The sequence below is a fragment of the Crocodylus siamensis genome, chromosome 2, assembly GCF_052110815.1.
Source record: "Crocodylus siamensis isolate JL-2025a chromosome 2, ASM5211081v1, whole genome shotgun sequence".
Taxonomy (NCBI): domain Eukaryota; kingdom Metazoa; phylum Chordata; order Crocodylia; family Crocodylidae; genus Crocodylus; species Crocodylus siamensis.
Window position 1 is genome coordinate 181,611,002 of NC_143396.1, and position 18,480 is coordinate 181,629,481.

At 44.1% G+C, this 18,480-nt stretch overlaps 1 protein-coding gene across 1 annotated transcript in view; it reads right to left on the bottom strand.

Moving 5' to 3' along the window:
- TRPM5 (transient receptor potential cation channel subfamily M member 5) overlaps positions 1-18,480 on the bottom strand; it is a 77,299-nt gene that overhangs the window by 43,219 nt on the left and 15,600 nt on the right. The window contains exons 5-11 of the mRNA XM_090032507.1: positions 15,097-15,161; positions 11,705-11,896; positions 8,998-9,100; positions 6,881-6,999; positions 4,848-5,198; positions 1,404-1,535; positions 453-576 (exon numbers count right to left, since the gene is read on the bottom strand). Of these exons, the coding sequence (XP_089888633.1) occupies positions 453-576; positions 1,404-1,535; positions 4,848-5,198; positions 6,881-6,999; positions 8,998-9,100; positions 11,705-11,896; positions 15,097-15,161 (1,086 nt within the window). The remainder of the gene's footprint in view (positions 1-452; positions 577-1,403; positions 1,536-4,847; positions 5,199-6,880; positions 7,000-8,997; positions 9,101-11,704; positions 11,897-15,096; positions 15,162-18,480) is intronic.

Consider the following 18,480-nt stretch of genomic DNA (forward strand, 5'->3'; position numbering starts at 1 on the left):
GAGGACTGAGAAATGCAGTTACAAAAACAGACTTTACCCCATGTTCAGGAGAAAGGAGAGGATTATGACTAGATTATTCTTTTAGAGACAGCCAGCAGACAGGGTGTATTTTCATGGGCACATTTGGGTTGTTTTTTGAACCTGAAATGGTCTCCCTCCAATCAGGGACCAGTTTCCCTTTAATGCCCCTCCCTTCAAAAAAACAAAGCACAACAAACAAACAAACTCCCCACAACATAGCCCCAAAACAGTGATTTAAAAACGCATGTTCAATGAAATATTTATGCTAGAAGAGCCTGACATTAGAGAATTGAACGACAGAGTTGGAAAAGTCTTGAACTTCCCACAAAAGTATATCTGTTGTTACCTTAAGATTGTTTCACTAGCTGGCCTTTCAAGGCCAGTCACCTATTAAATATTTGATGATGATCTTACAGGCTGTGGTTGCTTACCCACAGCGAGCTGCTCATACTTAGCCTCTTTCATTATACGAGCTACTTCGGTCTCTGTCTCCAGTCGGGACATCTCTTTAACAATCTTACAAGCTGCCAAAGCTGCAGCTACACCTTCCTGTCCCTGGAAAATTCAAAGGAGATAAAGACAGCATGTTATGAATATTGGCGATTTCTGAATGAGAGGAATATCACCAACAGATGTGATTAGATTTTAAAAAGACAGTTTTCCTGTGGAGAATCTCCATTTTTGGCAGAGATTAGAACAACAACAACAAAAAAACCTTTGTTGGCTTCCAAAATATTTGGATTCAGAAATGCTGCCAGAGTGTCTCATGGGAGCTGGACTTCTGGCACCTTGCAAGCCAAAAGATTTCTGGGAACTGAGCTTGAGAACCTATAAAGGAGCCTGTTTTCATGTATCAGGCAAGAGCCAAGACAAGAACAGTGACTGGTAGAAATAGAGAAACACACTTCCCCACTTATGCAAAGCAAGAGTCAAAGATATGCTGTTGTGCTCCTTTCGTCTGTCCCCATGGTGCCAAAACCAAATACACAATTAACCCATTATAAAAAGAACAAAATCTGAGGTCAGAAGGATGAGTCATTGACTGTCCAAAGGACAAATGGTAGCTCCAAACCCAGGTCCTCAGCTGATGTTAATCAGCAGACCTCCATGGAAATCAATGAAGCAGCATTGATTTTCTTCACTAGCTGTGAAGCCCCCAAGCATTCATCCATAATAATATCTGACTGCTGTTAACTTGAGCTACATTCAGACTACAGCAACTGAGAGGACAACACTTATGTAAACAGTATATATCACATTTTGAAAAGCAAACATATTGACCTTATCAACTCCATAACCGCAAAACTACATATTCCAATATACCATATATTAATATAAAATTGCCGATATCCGACATCAAGTAATTACACGTAGAAGCTTACCGTAGCCCAGAAGTACTTTGCCATCTTGTGGCGGTTTTGAAGTACTGCCCATAAAAATAAATCCCTCCAAGGATTCTCACTTTTCTGGTTCATATCCAGGAGCCCCAGTAGTCGTTTTGCATTTGTTTTATCCTAAAAGTTTATTTAAAAAAAGTATTTAAGAATCTGATCATTACTTTATTTTGTATGTTTAATGCAGTATTAGAAACACCCATGGAAACTCCAGCAGCAATCAGCAGTTCCAGAGACTTCATATTCTTTGATTTTTTTTTTTGATTTTTTTTTTTTTTTTAGAATCAAATGGCGACTGATTCACTCCATATACTGAATCAAAAGGGCCTTGTATCCAGGATACAACCTAATATGTGTGAGAAAATTCTGGATGAAATCATTCTTCTATTGAAGTCAATGGCAAAGCTCCCATTAACTTTACTGAGGACAGGATTTCACCCTTGGTGTGTAATATCATCCAAGAAAAGCCTGTGATTAACTCATCAGGACTGGACTTCAGTTACATCAGATTCCCACTTAGTTCAAGCGTAAAAGACATGGTTTCAAGGCAAAAGAACAAAAGGCATTTTATTTAAACACAAGCAAGCCTCCATCAGGGCCTGTGCAGGAGAAAGTACTTCATAGCTCCATTTATTTTTAGCTTATCAGCCTCACTATTTCTTCTCTCCAAACAGGGAATAGCTTACATAGAATGCAGGTTGCTCTTGAGTTGAATGGAAAGCATTTTACAGAAAACCTAACAACTTAGATCAGCTTCTGAGTGTTAAAATGACACAATCACCCCTTTCCGCCATGAGGTTATTATCCAAAAAGTTACTATTTTTTTCTAAAACAATTTTTTCCCCCAAAGAATCTCCTTTTTCTGTTTTTCTTGCTGAAATCCTCATTTGGAGGACTGGCTGAGTTTTGGAGTTGTTACAGGTTTTCAGTGTAAAAATTAAAAACTTAAAGCTTTGAATGAAAATTGGAAAAAAAATTGTTTTGGAAGACACCAAAGGGCGTGTGTAGACCAAACGGGGGCCTTAAATTGAAGCAGTGGGTTTTAAAAAACACCACTTCAGTTTAGGGCTGATTAAACCCTTGTGTCATACACATACCCTGCTAACTTACCTGCCTCTCTGGTGGGGAGGACAGATTGAGCTGCTGGGCTCTGGAAGGAGCTGGTGCCTCCCTCTGTGGCAGTGGCAGCCCCCCCCCATTGGTGGCACCTGGCTCAGGCGGGGGCACCGCAGTGGTAGAGGGAAACACCAGGCCCCTGCACAGCTCAGGAAGGCAAGCAGGCTTCGGGGTGGGGTAAGATCAGGCTCGCCATTTTTCTTGGGCAGAGCCTGCTTTCCCAGGCTGCTGCCAGGCTGCCTGCAGCGCTTCCTGCAGAGCCGTAGAGCTCCATGGAGCCAGTGCTTCACTCCGTGGCTGTAGGGGCAGCAAACTAGAAGTCCTTAAAGGAGTTTTAGTTTGTTGTGCCCCAAGTCATTTAAGGTGCATTACAATGCTGAATTTCCTACAGCTGCTGGAATTAATGCGCAATACAGCACCAAAGTGTGAAAACACCGTCACCATTAAAGCGGTGCAAAAGCATTTAACTTGTTTTTAAAGTATCGTGCACACATGCCTCTCGCTTTGTTTGCACGCAGCAAAATGGTGTCACACCAGCTTTACATTGGTGTGACACTGACTTCAGCTGAGTTACTCCCAAATTCCACCAGTGTAACTGAGAGAACACAGGTCCACAATCTTGTTCCTTTAACACTGGCAAATCTGGAGTAGGTCCACTGACTTCATAGATGTCACTCCACATTTGGACTGTCTTTCCTGAGAACTAAATCCATCCCAGTATGACCAATCTGTACAATAAAATCTGTACAGTAAAAGGACTATTCAGGGGATTTTTTCCCCCTGAAGTTCTTATGCAATCATTTATTCGAATGTTTCCACAGTGTTAAGTCAACACTTGTGAGGGACAAGAAGATTCAATAGTTCAGTTTGGACATTTTCAGTTCAAGTTTTTTAATCCTTCAGGGTTTAAGAAAACTGGAAAGTGTAAAAATTAAAATATTTTAGCCCAATATATTCTTGCCAGCAGATCAAAGGAAGTACTTATTCCCCTCTATTCAGCACTGGTGAGACCACATCTGGAATACTGTGTGAGACCACATCTGGAGTACTGTGTCCAGTTTTGGGTCCCCCACTACAGAAAGGATGTGTACAAATTGAAGAGAGTCCAACAGAGGGTAACAGAAATGGTGAGGGGCTGGGGCACATTACTTTTTGAAGACAGGCTGAGAGAACTGGCTTATTTAGTCTGGAGAAGAGAAGACTGAGGAGGGATTTAATAGCAGCCTTCAACTATCTGAAGGGTGGCTCCAAAAAGGATGGAGCTAGATTGTTCTCAGTGGTGGCAGATGGCACAATAAGGCTCAAGTTGCAGCAAGGGAAGTTTAGGTTAGATATTAGGAAAAACTTTCTCATGTGGAGGATAGTAAAACACTGCAACTGGTTACCCAGAGAGGCTGTGGAACACCCATAGAGGTCTTTAAGACTCAGCTAAACAGAGCCCTGGCTGGGATGATCTAGTTGAGTATGGTCCTGTTTTGATCAGGGGGTTGGACTAGATGACCTCCTGAGGTCCCTTCCAACCCTAGTTTTCTCTTATTCTAAAAGCTGAAATAGCTCCTGATAAAAATGCCATTGTGGTGTCTCATAGATGAAGTACAGGAGCATGAAGGTACCCGCTCTCCTCTGAAGGCCAGTGTCTCTAGTCAGGCAATATCTCTCATGATGATAAATGCAGAAGTCTAACAAATAATCTTTTCCTTAGGCTATATGTGCTATTCAATAAAAATAAAATACAGGCACCTGGCCTACACTGCATCTTGTTGAATATTGGATCTCCTGCTTTAAGATAAAATACTGTGGCTCTTTGTAAGCAAGGGCCCTTACTATTTTGAGAACTCGGTCAAACTGATATCTGGGGTTGCCCATGCCTGTTACTTATGTTCCCCATCCACAAAAGAAAAAGGAAGGTGTTGTCAAATTTATATACTTGAAGAGATTCCACTAGTACTAAACTAGTAAAAACTATAGTTAATTTTTATCAGAGTTCTAAAGAAACTGATATGAACAAACAATTCAGGATTATAAAACCTTATGTTCTTTTTTATGAATCTACTTTTACAATTTTAACTAAGTTCAAGAAATAGCAATACCAGAATTGTGGCAATTGATGGAGTTGGGGGGTTGAGAAATCACAAAATATTTTATTAAATATAATAAACCATCAATCCCCTCCATTTCTAGCTTTGACATTTGCAACATGTTAACCATGTCTTTCTTTCATCTGACCTCAATTTTAATTATTTTAATAAAGCTAGTCATTTAAAAAAATAAAACAGAGAGGATTGGTTTAACCTGTGAACCTTAAGTATAACTCACAAATTTCTTCTTGGATCCTTGCTTGACTTCTTGGTAGAAACCTTTGCAGGCATCATGAAGAAAGTCTTTGAGAACTCTAGAAACTTCATTGAGGGTAAAAAGTGGGCAGGTCTCCTTCACTTCTCTGTGTTGTTGCCCACTGAGTCCTGCCAAAGTCAATTTGCTTTCCTCATGCTTCTTCAGCAGAAGAGAGTAGAGGAGACTTTTCTGAGAAATGGAGCAGTAGAGCCTCTGAAGCCGGCTGTATGTGAGGAAGTCATACATGTTGGCCCCGTTGTCGATAAATAACTTGACAAATTCTGGTTTATCATTCACCAGAGCATCCATCATCACCTCCTCCAGGTCACAGGACTAGTTTGATATAAAACATTTTAAAGGATGTCAGAGGAGATTAGTGTAAAGAAATGGGCCCTTTACTCACTAAGCTACTGCTTTTAAATCTGTGCCTTGCCACCAATTAGTGATTAGCAGGGATTCTGGTTTTCCCTGATTTAAAAAAAGGAAAACCACAAATTCTCTGATAAAAAATAGCAAACTATCTGATTAAAACCCCCAAAATCCGTGATTAATATAAAAGCCCCCCACGACCTCCCCCAGCCCTGCTGGTGCCTCTCATTCCCCCTACCCAGCCCTGCCAGAAGGGGTCCCCAGCTGCCAGGGCTACAGGAGCAGGGACCTGGGTCCACAGCCCCCTGCCCCCGGCAGGAGGCTATAGCTGCTGCAGCAGAGCAAAGCAGAGCCCTGCCCCCACCCCACCCCCCAGGCACTGTCTGCTGCCTGCCTGCTGCAGGCTAAGGTGTAGGGGCTGGCTCCTCACTGCTGCACACACTCCTTGGGGGCAGGGGGACTTTTGCCCCCCGCCGCCTCCCAGATCTGTGCATGGGGCGGGGGGGCCCCAAGTGTCACATACCTCCCAGCTGGGCAGCAGCCCCAGCACTGCCCAACTCCCCCTCAGGGGCCTCAATCCCCTGCTCCTCCACAGCTTACCTGTGGGAGCTGCTTTCCAGGCTGCCTGGGGCCATGTGCATGCCACATGGTGCCACCTGCCTGACCACCCTTCTCCTGTTCCCTCCCAACCCCCTTCAGGCTGGAACTCTACCAGCCTGCAGGTAGCTCATTGCAAAGCTGCAAAATCCATGGGTTTGTCTCTAAAATGAGAAATCTGCATTTTACTCTGATAAGGGGAAATCCATGTTTTAATCCATTTTTCTGTGGGAAACAGAAAACCCAGATTCCTGGTGATTAGTCTTTTGACTGACATCTACATAAAAATGGGAAAACACCATTAAATGACATTTACTGTTGCCCCACTGGTGTTGTTGTATTATTTATATAGCAGTAGTGCCTGGAAGCCACAGTCATTGGCAAACACCCTACTTTGTACTGTTCATGCAGAAAAGACCATAGAGACTTATTAGCAGTTTAAGGAAGGAGGGCTGGTTTAGAAAGAGAATAACAAACTTGAATCTTCAGCTATAAACTCAAAGAAGAGCCAGCATAGGCTAATGCACAGTACATTTTCTTAGACTATACATGGGGAATAACAGTGGCCTTTGGTTTCTGGTGCTACCTACGTAAAGGTCTTATCAGTCCACAGGATTATTTGTACAATTATAATCTATGCCAGGGCAGCCCAGCTGGCAACCTCTGGGCCACGTGGCTTGCAAGGGGTTAATCTGCACCCCCAGGTTCCACCTGGCTGTTGGTTCCCTTATTCCTTTGGCTGCTGCTACAGTCAGGATCTCCAAGCAACTCCCTCCCTTCTCTGGCTTTCACTTTCTGCCTCTGCCGCAAGAGGTGGGGCAAAGCAGGACAGCACAGCTCAGTGCAGTCTGCAGTTCCAGGCGCGCCTGCAGTCAAGGAGGTAAGGAAGGAGGGGCTGCCCGCTCAGCTGCATATGCCTTATGGTGCAGTGGTAAGAACTAGCAGTTGAGGTGATGGGGACTGTGGCCTCACTGGTGTGGCCCCTGCTGATGTGGCCTTCCAGCTGCTAAATTGGACAGCCCTAAGCTATGCAAGTAAATCCTCTTTACCTTCCATTCCACATCTCCATTGAATATTTCACTTTTAGCTATGTCCACTCTATTCCATGCCACTGCCAGCTTCAGTTCATCCAGATATTCCTGGGCTTCCTGACTGTGGCTTTTACAGGCTGCCAAAAGTATAAAATGTTAACAAATTCAGTGCTTAAATCTGCATTAAATCAGACATCACACATGCTTAATTAATATATATAGATAGCTCAATAGATTAAGACCTCTTATTCAGTTATCTCAAAACTGTGGGTTACCAGTACAGAAATTCTTCAGACCCTTCTTTACTTCAGATATAACAATCTGAAAACTTATGTCCATCTTATCTTTTGAATGTTGTAGGTCTGCCAAAATCTTTCATTAAAAACATTAAAACAATCTCAGTCCTGTACAACTAATCCAGGAAGTCAATGGGTGGTTCTTTTTTTGGTTTTGTTTTTGTCTTTAATTCACAGGATGTGGATTACCCTCTCCCCATGCTGAAACTTGGATGGTCCAATACAAATTGAAGTGGATGGCTAACTTACTGTACTCTTCTGTCAGAAGAGACAGTGAAGGTTTGTAGGAAAACTGGACTGCTTTTATTACTATGGAAGCTCATTTGGATGTGTGGCTTTTTAAAATGTTTTTTTAATTAAAATATAAAATCCCCAGCATATTTCAGTTCCTCTATAGCCTGTTGCTTCTGACAGGAGCTAATAGCAACCATGGATCAGATAATTCATTGCCAACTAGAATAGCATATACATTTTTAAATTGTCCAGTATGGTTTCATATAAGTATGTATCTGAGTGTTTCAGTTATTTCACCTACAAGCAAACAGAAGACTGCATCAAACAGGAACCCCTGCTCAACAGCACACTTCGCTTGCTTCCAATTTTTTTTTTTAAATGGTTCTATTTTGTATAGGAGTAGACTCAAGGCCTTTACGGGTTGGGGTTTTTTTGTTTGTTTTTTTGTTTTGGTTTGGTTTTTTGAAGGGGGCCAAAACAGAAAGGAGCCCCCCTTATCCCAGAATAGCAAGTATCTGAAAAACCAGGATGCTTACCTGGGATGTGGTAGACACAAGTCAAAATCTTGTCTGCCTAATTCAGGCCAGGTATTTGAACCTCTGTCTCACACAGCTCAGATGAATGCCCTGGCTACTGAGCTGTTGTCTATTCATGGGTGCATGTCGCTCAGTTTTTTCAAGGTGTAGCTGCTATACGTTGGAGCAAGATGCTGGATTTCAGTGGGGGTGTCTACCCATGGCATTAGGGGGCAGCAGTACACTGCAGAGCTTATTGCTTCCCAGATCACAGCAGCCCGACTGGCAGGAGGCTGGGAGGGGGTCAGCCTGCCAGCCCAGGGCTACTCCGACCTTACTCAATATGCTGTGGAGGGGCTGCAGGGGATACGAGGGTGCTTCAGTGTGGGGCTAACTGGCGGGCAGCCCCAGCACTGAAGCACCCTTGTACCCCAGCCAGCCAGTTGTATGCTGCACACACACAAACCCTGCAGTGGAGTAGGGCTTGTATTTACTTGTCCTTAAATTTACAAGTCCTACTCTGCTGCCGAGTGTGTTAGTTTCATGTACCCTAATAGGGGTGCACGTATAGAAGCTTTTTACAGCACAATTAATTACTGCACAATTAATGTCTCATGTAGATGCACCCAGTCTGTTGTAATGCAAGTGAGTGCCCTAACTTCTAGGTCAGGCACCTGTGTGTGTGTGTGTGTTTCCCCCGATCTTGAACTAGAATTCTATTTTGAATGAAAGAAGCCCTTTTCTGTTGAGACTAGTCCATATATTCCAGTAAAAAAATTTGGCTTTAACAAACACATGTAACAAATAGATGATTTTTCTGGTGAAAATATGTTTTTATCGGAAAATTCCCAATTTAGCTGTAATCCAAGATTTAAAACACGTTCTAAAAATGGTCTTCCTGATTTGAAGCTCTCATTCTATAAACTGAATGACCCTTGGCAAGTGAAAATAATACTTGGCAGAGCAACAACAGGCAAACTTAGCTTTCAGGAATTAAAGCTGTACATATTCTACACAAACTCTTAAGTTATTAGAAGAATATGTACTTAGCATGTAACATGTATACATGCAACACAAAAAGGATCCTTACCTTTAACCAAAGCTTTCAAAATGACTGTGTCTAATTCTTCAGAACCTTCTTGCTCAAAGTCATGAACTGTTAAAAGATGTTGCTGGGAAATAATGTTCTGAATCTATAGGGGGGTTGAAATAAATTATTTTGTCATCCTGTTGCTATTCAAATTGGTGCTATGATCTCATGCAGTAGGAGAGTCCCTGCCCCAAGAACTTATATTCTCAATATACAGAATAGACAAAGGGTGGAAGAAAGGAAGAATTATTAGCCCCAATTTCCACACAAGAGATGTGAGAACATAGTAGTCTGTGATAAAGCTGGGAAAAGAAGCCAGATCTCCTGAGTGCCAATCCAGTTCTCTCTCTATCATTCTCAGTTGACTTTTGGCCTTCTTTGTAGCTAACATTTATAGTGTTATGAGTTCTAAGCATCTCGCCTTTTCATTCTGCAACCAAACTTGTTTTTCTACTAGCAGCTTCCTTTGTTTATGAAAATGCTTTCTAAAAGTTCGCTGTATGAGAACCATCAAAAGTTGATCTATGCTGGGAAACTCCAGTCTAGAACATGATTGGAGAAGGACTGGCTAGGATGCAGTACTGCAGAAAAGGACTGTAAGATGAATATGAGCCAACAGCATGCTCTTGGAGCAAAAAGGGCCAATAGTATACTGTGCTGTATTAACAGGAGCATCATTTGCAAATCAAGGAAAGTGGTTCTCCTACTTTATTTGGCACTGGTGAAGTGTCACCTGGAGTATTTTTTGTTCAGTTTTGGGCCCCACACTTCAAGAAAGATGTGGAGAAATTAGAAAGACTCTAGCAGAAAGTGACCAAACTGATTAGAGGCTTGGGAAACATGAATTATGAGGATAGGCTAAAATAATGAGGATTATTTAGTTTGGAGAAGTGAAGACTATGTTAGGGAGGAGGGTGGGGGAAGGAGGGGTGATATTTAATAACAGTCTTTAATTACCTGGTATGGTTATGGGGAGAATGGAGATAGACTAGGAGTAAGCAAAATATAGCTCACAAGCCAGATCCAGCCCACAGGGATTTGTCCACCCTGCAGCAGGTCCCTCTGTCATGCCTAGCCCAGGCACAGTTTGATCCATGGTATGTCCCACGCCCCCAGACATGCAGCAAGGCTGGGGTGTCTTGGCGACAACTCCATTTCCCAGCTGACCTGGCAGTGGCACCTCCTTCCAGCTGTTGCTGGCACTGGACCCAACCCTGCTATCTGGACACCCAGACCCATCTGCCCTGCACCTACTGCTGGTGATGGGACCCACACAGGAAGGTAACTTGGCCGGGTGGCTGGGATGAAGCTGTGGGCCAGTGGGGAGTGGCATCTGGGAGCCAGATGGTTGGGCAGGGCTAGGGAGACCTTGGGATCTTGAGGCAGTGCTAGCACAGGGCCAGAGACATGCAGGGAGCAGATCACTGCCCCAAGACCCTGGGGTCTCCATGGAGACTGGCCAGGAGCTACACAGGCAGGGCCTGAACCCTGGGCTGAGTGTACAGGCCTGGCCCTGGCCCCGCCTGCCCCTCATGGGGGGTTGGGGTCCCTGCAGCGCCCACGTCAGACCCACCTGCCCCGGCCAACATGCGCAGTATCAGTGGGCGGGCAGCTGTAAAGATGGAGGTGCCCTTCTCCTTGAAGGAGGGGCTGGAGCTGCAGCCCAATTTCATGCTACTGCCCAGATTCAGTGGTGGCAGTCTGGGTGCGGAGGCGGCAGTGGCAGCAGCTAGGCAGAAGCTGCTTCCGGGCACTGGGGAAAAGCGGGACCTGGCAGCAGGCATGGCCACCTCCCCCTTGCTGCTTCTAGGGCCCTTCTTGCTGTGGCTGCCCAGCTGCTGCCGCCGCTGCCACTGCTGCCACACCCAGGCCATTGCCACTAAAGCCAGGTAGCAGCACCAAGTCAGGCAGCGGCTCCAGACCCTCCTCAGGGTACAAGAGCTGTGTGGAGGTGGTGCTGGTGGTGGTGGAGACCCCAGCAGAGCTGCCCCTGCTGAAGCTGCCGCCTGCCATCAACATGGAGCAGCTGCTCCAAGGTGCCAGATCCATGTCCACGCCAACTCCCTGCCTGTTCAAGGCCCCATCCCCACATAGGGAGTTTCGGTGAGCTATTGTGCACTTCTGCAATCCCATCATCTGGCCATTGCAAAGTTCAGTGTCCTTCTAAAAGGAGAAACTACTCCACTGCTCTTTGAATTTATACAGTCTGTGGATCTTGTTCTTTTTATGAGTAGCATTTATTATTGAGAGAAGATGAGGATGGTGGAGATAAAGAAGAGCAGCAAGTCTATTCATGCACATCCAGAATCAGACTTCTGCTTAATAGTTTCAGCTCATGGATTGGTTCTTTACAGCTGCAGAACCTCCACAGCTGCACTGCATGAATCATACTGCACGGCCTCCAGAGGGACTCCCTAGCTCATATGTTCTGACTGTTACTTGAGGAAACTATTTAGGGGAGGATAGAGTACTAAGTGTTTTAAATGACTTACTAAGCCAAAAATAATTATAGTCTCATCTAGCCTGATTTTGATCTCAAATACCTTTTGTGTGGCATTAGTCTCAATTTTATGTCTAGCTTATTTCTGAACAGCCTCCCAGGAAATCTGATAAAACAGGGTGGTTACCAGATGGACCACAGAAGCTGGAAACTGTAAGAGAAAGTCTGTGAATCTGATACATGAATATATCAAACAAATGAGCTTACTGTTGCTGTCCACTGGCAAATATCTTTCCATAAAAAGTTCTCTGAAGGAAATTTTTCTTTGAACTGTTTTTTGACCACTTGCGGCACAATAAGCTGTGGCTCATTCACTAATGCAGCTAAGATGTCAGCTGTCCCCCCAGATCCCGCTAAGATGAGCCAGGGAGCGGAGTTTTCCAAGCCCTTGCAAATTCTCTGTAGTTTTAAAAACATACTTTAGTACAATCTTGTGGAAAGAAAAATAAAATAGATTAATACATTAAGGTGTGTTAAAATATGTTACAACCAGGGATGGGATACATGCCTGAACCAGACTTACTGTGTATTCAGCCCAGGCTCATTATTTGGGATCACCTTAATAACTGGCTTTCCTGATGAGATGACTTACAGGCTATACATTATTGCCTATATTTATTTTACACTATGCACTAGTCCTGGTCTGTTATTTCAGTGCAAATTTTCAATCTTGGGTTCAGAATAATATAGAAAGAAGCAAGGATGGGAATCTCAGTGAGGGGACCTACCCCCCCCCCCCCGGCTAAAATTAACTGGGTGTCCTGAAAAGCAGAGCCATCTAGTAGGAACAGGTTATCAGCTACTCTGCATCAGCTGAAGCCTAGTAACTAGGAAAAGGGCTGCTGGAAGGGTTAACAAGGAACATTGTTTATGCAGAGTTTCACTGTATCCACAGACAAGAAGAGACATGCAGATTGCTATGAAGAAATGGTGTAGGGGAGGGTGGAAAATGCATTCTACAGCAACTAATAAGAAAAATATCACCCTAACTGAAATGTTATTGGCTCACTACCAATTACCAATTTTTATGGTGGGTCTGTGAGCAGTTCATAAGACTGCTGGAGCCCCAGTGCTGCTTTTTCTCCTAAAGATTTTTTTTGTGCTTTTCTTAACTGAATATTACAATCCCTGATAATATAAATTTTCACATTTCGAGTGGCAGAGATGTTAAAAAAGCAACCAGATATTCATTCACAGCATGTAAGCAGACCAAAGATAACATTGTCCCCACCCAGTCTTTTCTTGGACTCCTCCCCCCGTCTTGTCTCCTGAAGCCTGCAAAAGAAGAGTAATAGGTTTGCCCTGCAAAGCTTTCAACAGCACACAAACCAGAACTTCTGTCATGTATAGCTATAAAGGAAAAAAGGTAAGAGATGAATTCATTACAGTCTAAATGGAGTGAAGACTGCTAAAGCCAGAGGTGATTTTAATCTACCTGACTAAACTGTGGAAGGTGCAATGGCTAGTTTTAAATTTGGAAATAAGGCAAACATTTTTTAATTGTGAGGGGAATTAACTATTGCAACAAATCACCAAGGGGTGTCATACACTTTCCATTACCTGGTGCCTTTAAATCACTGGTTTACTGTGTATTTTAAAATGAGGTGCTCTAATTCAAACGCAAGTCATTCCATGAAGAAAATTTTTTTGTCCTGCAGTATACAGGAAGTCAGGTGAGGTGCTCATAATGATTTCTTCAGGCTTTAACTAGATCGGGGCAGGCAATTATTTTGGGTGGAGGGCTGCTCATGAGTTCTGGCAAGCCATCAAGGTCCACATGACAGGCAGCCAGGGGCAGATAAATATTAATTTTCTAAATTTTTAAGGGTCCCACAGGCCAGATAAAATGGCCTGGTGGGCCGCTTCCGGCCCACGGGCCGCATTTTGCCCACCCTTGAACTGGATCATACCCTTTAAGCACAGGATACCAACAAGATTATGTGACAGAAGTGCACAAGGTAATGCACAGTATCAGTAAAGAAATACTGGAGAAGGTAAACTAGAGGTGGAAAAAAGAATTGTCCCATTTTAGAGTATGTTACTGCTGTGAAAAGACTGAACCTGAATTTCAGGGTCTAAGAACCACTGCTAAAGGAGACCTGGCAGTGTACCTCACTGAGCTGTCTCCTCCACTGATGAGAGAAGCTTTGGCTCTTGGTGGAGACAGAAAGTTGTTAGATTGCTGTATCTTGTAACCCTGGATCTGGGTTTCCTTAGAGTCCTGAGAGGCAGTGCAAAGGATGCCATATCTGACTGCTGCCACACATTGCTCAATGAGCCAATCTATTTGTATGCAAATTTAGGAAACTAGCTGCAACCCACAAAACATTTGTGATTGCACTTTTATTGCAAAAGTATGTCTTTTTAAATACAGGATTTTTAGTTACCTTTTGACTGAATACTTCAATGGAATCAAAATTTGTCACCATCAAAAAGGCTACATAAAGCTGTCCATGTGTAAACACAGGCTTAGGAATATCTATAGTAAGAATCATGATAGGCTTATTCTGTCTGTCTGGAGCACTCTGATTGGTTGTCTCAGCAGTGGTTGTTACAGTGCTTACTGAAACAACCAATCAGAATGCTCTTGACAGACAGAATAAGCCTGTTATTATTATAGATCCTGAGGCATTTCAAACATATGCTGGCAAGTCAGAACTAGATTGAAGCTCTGTCTCCCCACCTCTGTCCCCATGGAGCAGGCAGGCAGGCAGGCTTCCCCATGGGGGAGGGGGGAAGTGGTGAGGGGGCATGAACTTTTTTTTTCATCTCTGCATGTCCTGCAACTGGAGGACTTTCCTACGCAGCAGTGGTGCTCCCCAGGCAGCACCCACACGCTGGCACCCTGCCTGGGTGGTCCCGGGAGGCACTGCTGCTGGGGAAGGAAGCACCAGGGCCCCCTACAGCTCAGGGCACACTGGCAGCTCGCTCCTTGGCTGTAGGACAGGCAGGCAGGCTCCAAGGGAGCGGGGGAAGAAAGAAAAGGCTCTCACTGCTTTTTTCCTTCAGTGGAGCCTGCCTGCTCCATGGTGGGGACCCCCGGTGCTTCATTCTAGCTCTGACTTACCAGCACAATGCACATATGTTTGAAATGCTTCTGGATCTAACATTTATTGTCTGGCTGGAGCACTCTGACTGGTTGTTTCAATAAGCATTGTGATTGGCTGCTGAGACAACCAATCAGAGTGCTCCAGATGGACAGAATAAGCCTATTATTATGATAGATGGGTAATACTTCAATTCACCAGCATTCTCCCCCAGATTTCTACTACTGCCTTCCATTGCATCAGCCAGAAGTGTTACCCCTTAGAAGGCTTAAATGAGCTTCTGACATTTATAAAATGAAACAGTATTTCTCTGGATTTTATTCAAACTGCAGCATTATTCAAAGACAAGTTTTAAGTGCTGGCAAAGTTGATGAAAATGAAATGTTTTCAATATTTTAAATAAAAAACAGCGCTGTTGTACAAACTGTGTAAAGTCTTCTAAGATATATTTGGCACCCAGCAAAATTTTCAGTTGAACATTCTAGTAGCTGACAGTTACAGTGCGTAGATATGTTACCTTCCTTATTTATGCCATTGCAAAGAAAGTCTTACCTTAAGTGTATTTGGTCCTCCGTTTACTAGTAAACAAAGCACAGGGATTTCAATGCTACCTGTTCCTGTAAAACAGATGACAATGATTACATTAATAGCATTCTTAAAATGGTTGTCAGCCTGCCATTTTCTGCAAAGTATTGTGTTATTTATGACTCACACAGTAAGATAAGGAAGCTGGGCTTTGAGAATGCAACCAGGGAATAATATTCTAGCCTAGTGATTAGGATGTCAGTGTTAAGAATTAGGACTAGGGTTCAATTCCATACTTTTAACGGAGTGATTCAGGATGCTTATACACCACATCCCCACATATCTGTGGATGAATGCTCCTAGTGGAGCCTTCCCCACCCCTTTCCATTAAATTGTGCCAAACACAAAAATGCAGCAGCAAAGGCTCTGGGGACATTTCCCCAAAGGCACTTGAGATATCTCTGACCATTTGATGCATGCAAGCTGGAATGAGGGGATGGGGCATGCTTTGGAGCACCCCTCCCAAGAGATACCATAGACGTTATATAGAAACTAGCCAATTGTTCGTCAAGAATGATGGGAGGGGAGGAGGGGGGAGATGGCGCCCCAGGCCTCCCCCCATCTGGGCCCACTCTCCCTTCCCTCCTGCTGCTTGGCGTTTGGACCTGCTCCCTGCTGCAGCAGCTGGAGGAAGGGAGGAGCAGGCCTGGGCCTGATGCAAGAGAGGACTGGAACCAAGGGTGGGGAGAAGCCGGGCTGCTGGGGAAGCAGGGGGAACAGCAGGCCCCCGGCCTGACCTGGTGGGGGCAGGTGAACAGAAGGAGGAGGCTCAGGGCCAACGTGAGGGAGCAGGGGTGAGGGAGGAGTGGACCCAGGCCTGATGGGGGAGGAGGCTCACTCCTTCCCTACCCCCACAGCTGCTGTGTTGGGCTGGGCTGGGCCGGGCCCACGGCTCGTTTCCCACCCCCACGTCAGGCCCGGGCCTGGTCCTCCCCTGGCCCCACCATCACCGCCAATGCCATGGTGTGCCCACTCCTTCCCCCCATGTCAGGCCTGCTTGGGGATGGGAGAAGCCGGCTTGAGGCCAACATGGAGGTGGGGGGTGGGGAAGGAGCAGGCCCAGGCCCAAGGTGGGGAGAAGGTCTGCTCCTTCCCTCCCCCAGCTGCTGCTGCGGCCGCGTCAGGCCAGGCCTGCTGTTCCCCTCCCCCCGGCCGCAGCGGGCCAGCTTTTCCCCACCCTGCTGGCCTCGTTCCCTTCCCCCCACGTGCTCTGTTACCACCACCTCCAGGATACAGGGTGTGGGGGGTGAGGCCAGCTGTGCTGTCCTCTGTGTCCCCGCCCTCATGGCGCTGGGCTGCCCTCTGTCAGAACGCTTCTTCACACTCTGATTGGCTGTTTATCAGCCAATCAGAGAGAGAATAAAACATTATAGCCAGCCAGACAGACATACTTAGGCTTTTATAATATTAGAATACTCAGGCCCTCTGTGCCTCAGCTCTTCATCTATAAAATAGGGACAGTGGCATATCTTTAAGTGTTGGACACAAATATATTAAAGACTGTGAAGCACTTGGATACTGTGATTATGAATGCCATATAAGTACCAAAGAGAGATGGATAGTCTTTTGTCAGTATATCATGTCTTTTTTTAAAGGCTATTAATGTTCTAGATGCTAGGATGGCATCAAGGCAAGTACTCATCTTTCTGGATTTCAGCAGGGCTGTGCATATGGAATCACAGAGATTATCTTTAATATTCTCATCCTTACTCCTTGAGTTGACTTAAGCCTTTTGATCCTGCAGTGAGCTACATATGTAAAGACTCACTTCTCTGCCTGGGTTCAGTGCTAAAGATGTATAGCTGCCGGGCTTGATTTGTGGTGGGTTTTTTTAAAGCAGCATTTTCTGTAGGAATGTTTTGGAAATGAGTTTTATAATCGGAATTCCTGAGTACCTCTATAATATACAATTACAATCCGTTTTTGCCAAAATTAGTTGAAAATATATTAAATTGAAACTTCTATCAGCTCTCATTATGTGAGTTGTCCCATGGGACTACTTGTATGCATCAAATAAAACATATCTGAGTATGGGCCTTGAGGAAAATATATCCAGGAAATGTGAGGAGAGAATTCAGGAAAGAGGAGGATGAAGTGGGCAGGGATACCAGTGAACTGACTGGGCAAATAAGTTTACAAGAGATGACCCAGATCTGAACAAATATCAACCATACATTGCTTCATATCAGCGTAAAATATGATGCAACACAAGCTGACATGATATCAGCACAGCTTTGCACGATGTAACAGAATGAACAATTTAAAACAAATCATCCTGTTTTCACATATGAATTTTTAACTCCTGTCAGAACAGTAGGCAAAAGCTAAGATGGACATCCTTTCCCTTTAGAATTCCATAATACCCTTTCTACCTGCTTAAAAATGGTAGCTGTTCTGTATCCATGCATTAAATTCTACAAGGATGATTTCCAAGGTGACTTGCTATCATGTCTAAAAATAGCGATCCCAGGAACTATAGGGCAGAGTAGTAAGTGCAGTTGCTAGCAAGAGAAAGAGGGAGATTTAGTTCAAGTGATTTTTAAAGCACTGTTTTCCTCTAGGTTTCTTGAAGCGTTCATAAATAGCAACATTCATTATTTTGGGATAATAGAGCTACCATGGAACTCAGCTGAAGCTTGAAGATGACATGTAACCAAGGTCAGGTAAGTGACTTTATCTACTTGTGCTCTGTGGCACATTCTTTAATATGAATTTCTAGTTTGGAAAATGCCTCTGTGCCCCTGAGACTCTGTTTATTTTCAAACCCTATCAGTTTAGAATACTGCTGGTTGAAACTTTTCATTTACTTTCAAGACTATTTAGACATTTTGAAATTTTTGTCCCAAACTGGTATGAAACCTTGATGTTTCAAAAATGCCACTAAACACTAGGAAATTACTTTATCAGACTACATTGTTTTGAGGTGGTTGATGTACTTAGTTTCAATTTCTATAACATAACAGCTGAATTCAATTACTTCGATATTTAAACCAACAATTCCAACAAAATCAAATACTCCCACAAAAATATTTTGATTTTTCGCAATCAGCATTTTCTCACAGAAAGATGTTCAGCTGGAACATTTGTGACCAGCTCTAATTTTTCAAGCAAAAAATTTCAACTCAGGCTCAGCAGGGGCTGTCTTCTATGGAAATGGGACCACCAGTGCTCTCATCAGTAACAAGCATTCAAGTTCTCTGGTATATCTATTCAGCTAGATAAGATGAGCAGAATTTCAATGCAAGTGAAAATTAGCTAACAATTTGACTGATGCACAAGAAGACCGACATCTGCGAGCAGATCCAGAGGGGACATAGTGACATGATTGCACCTCCCCGTCTGACCACATGG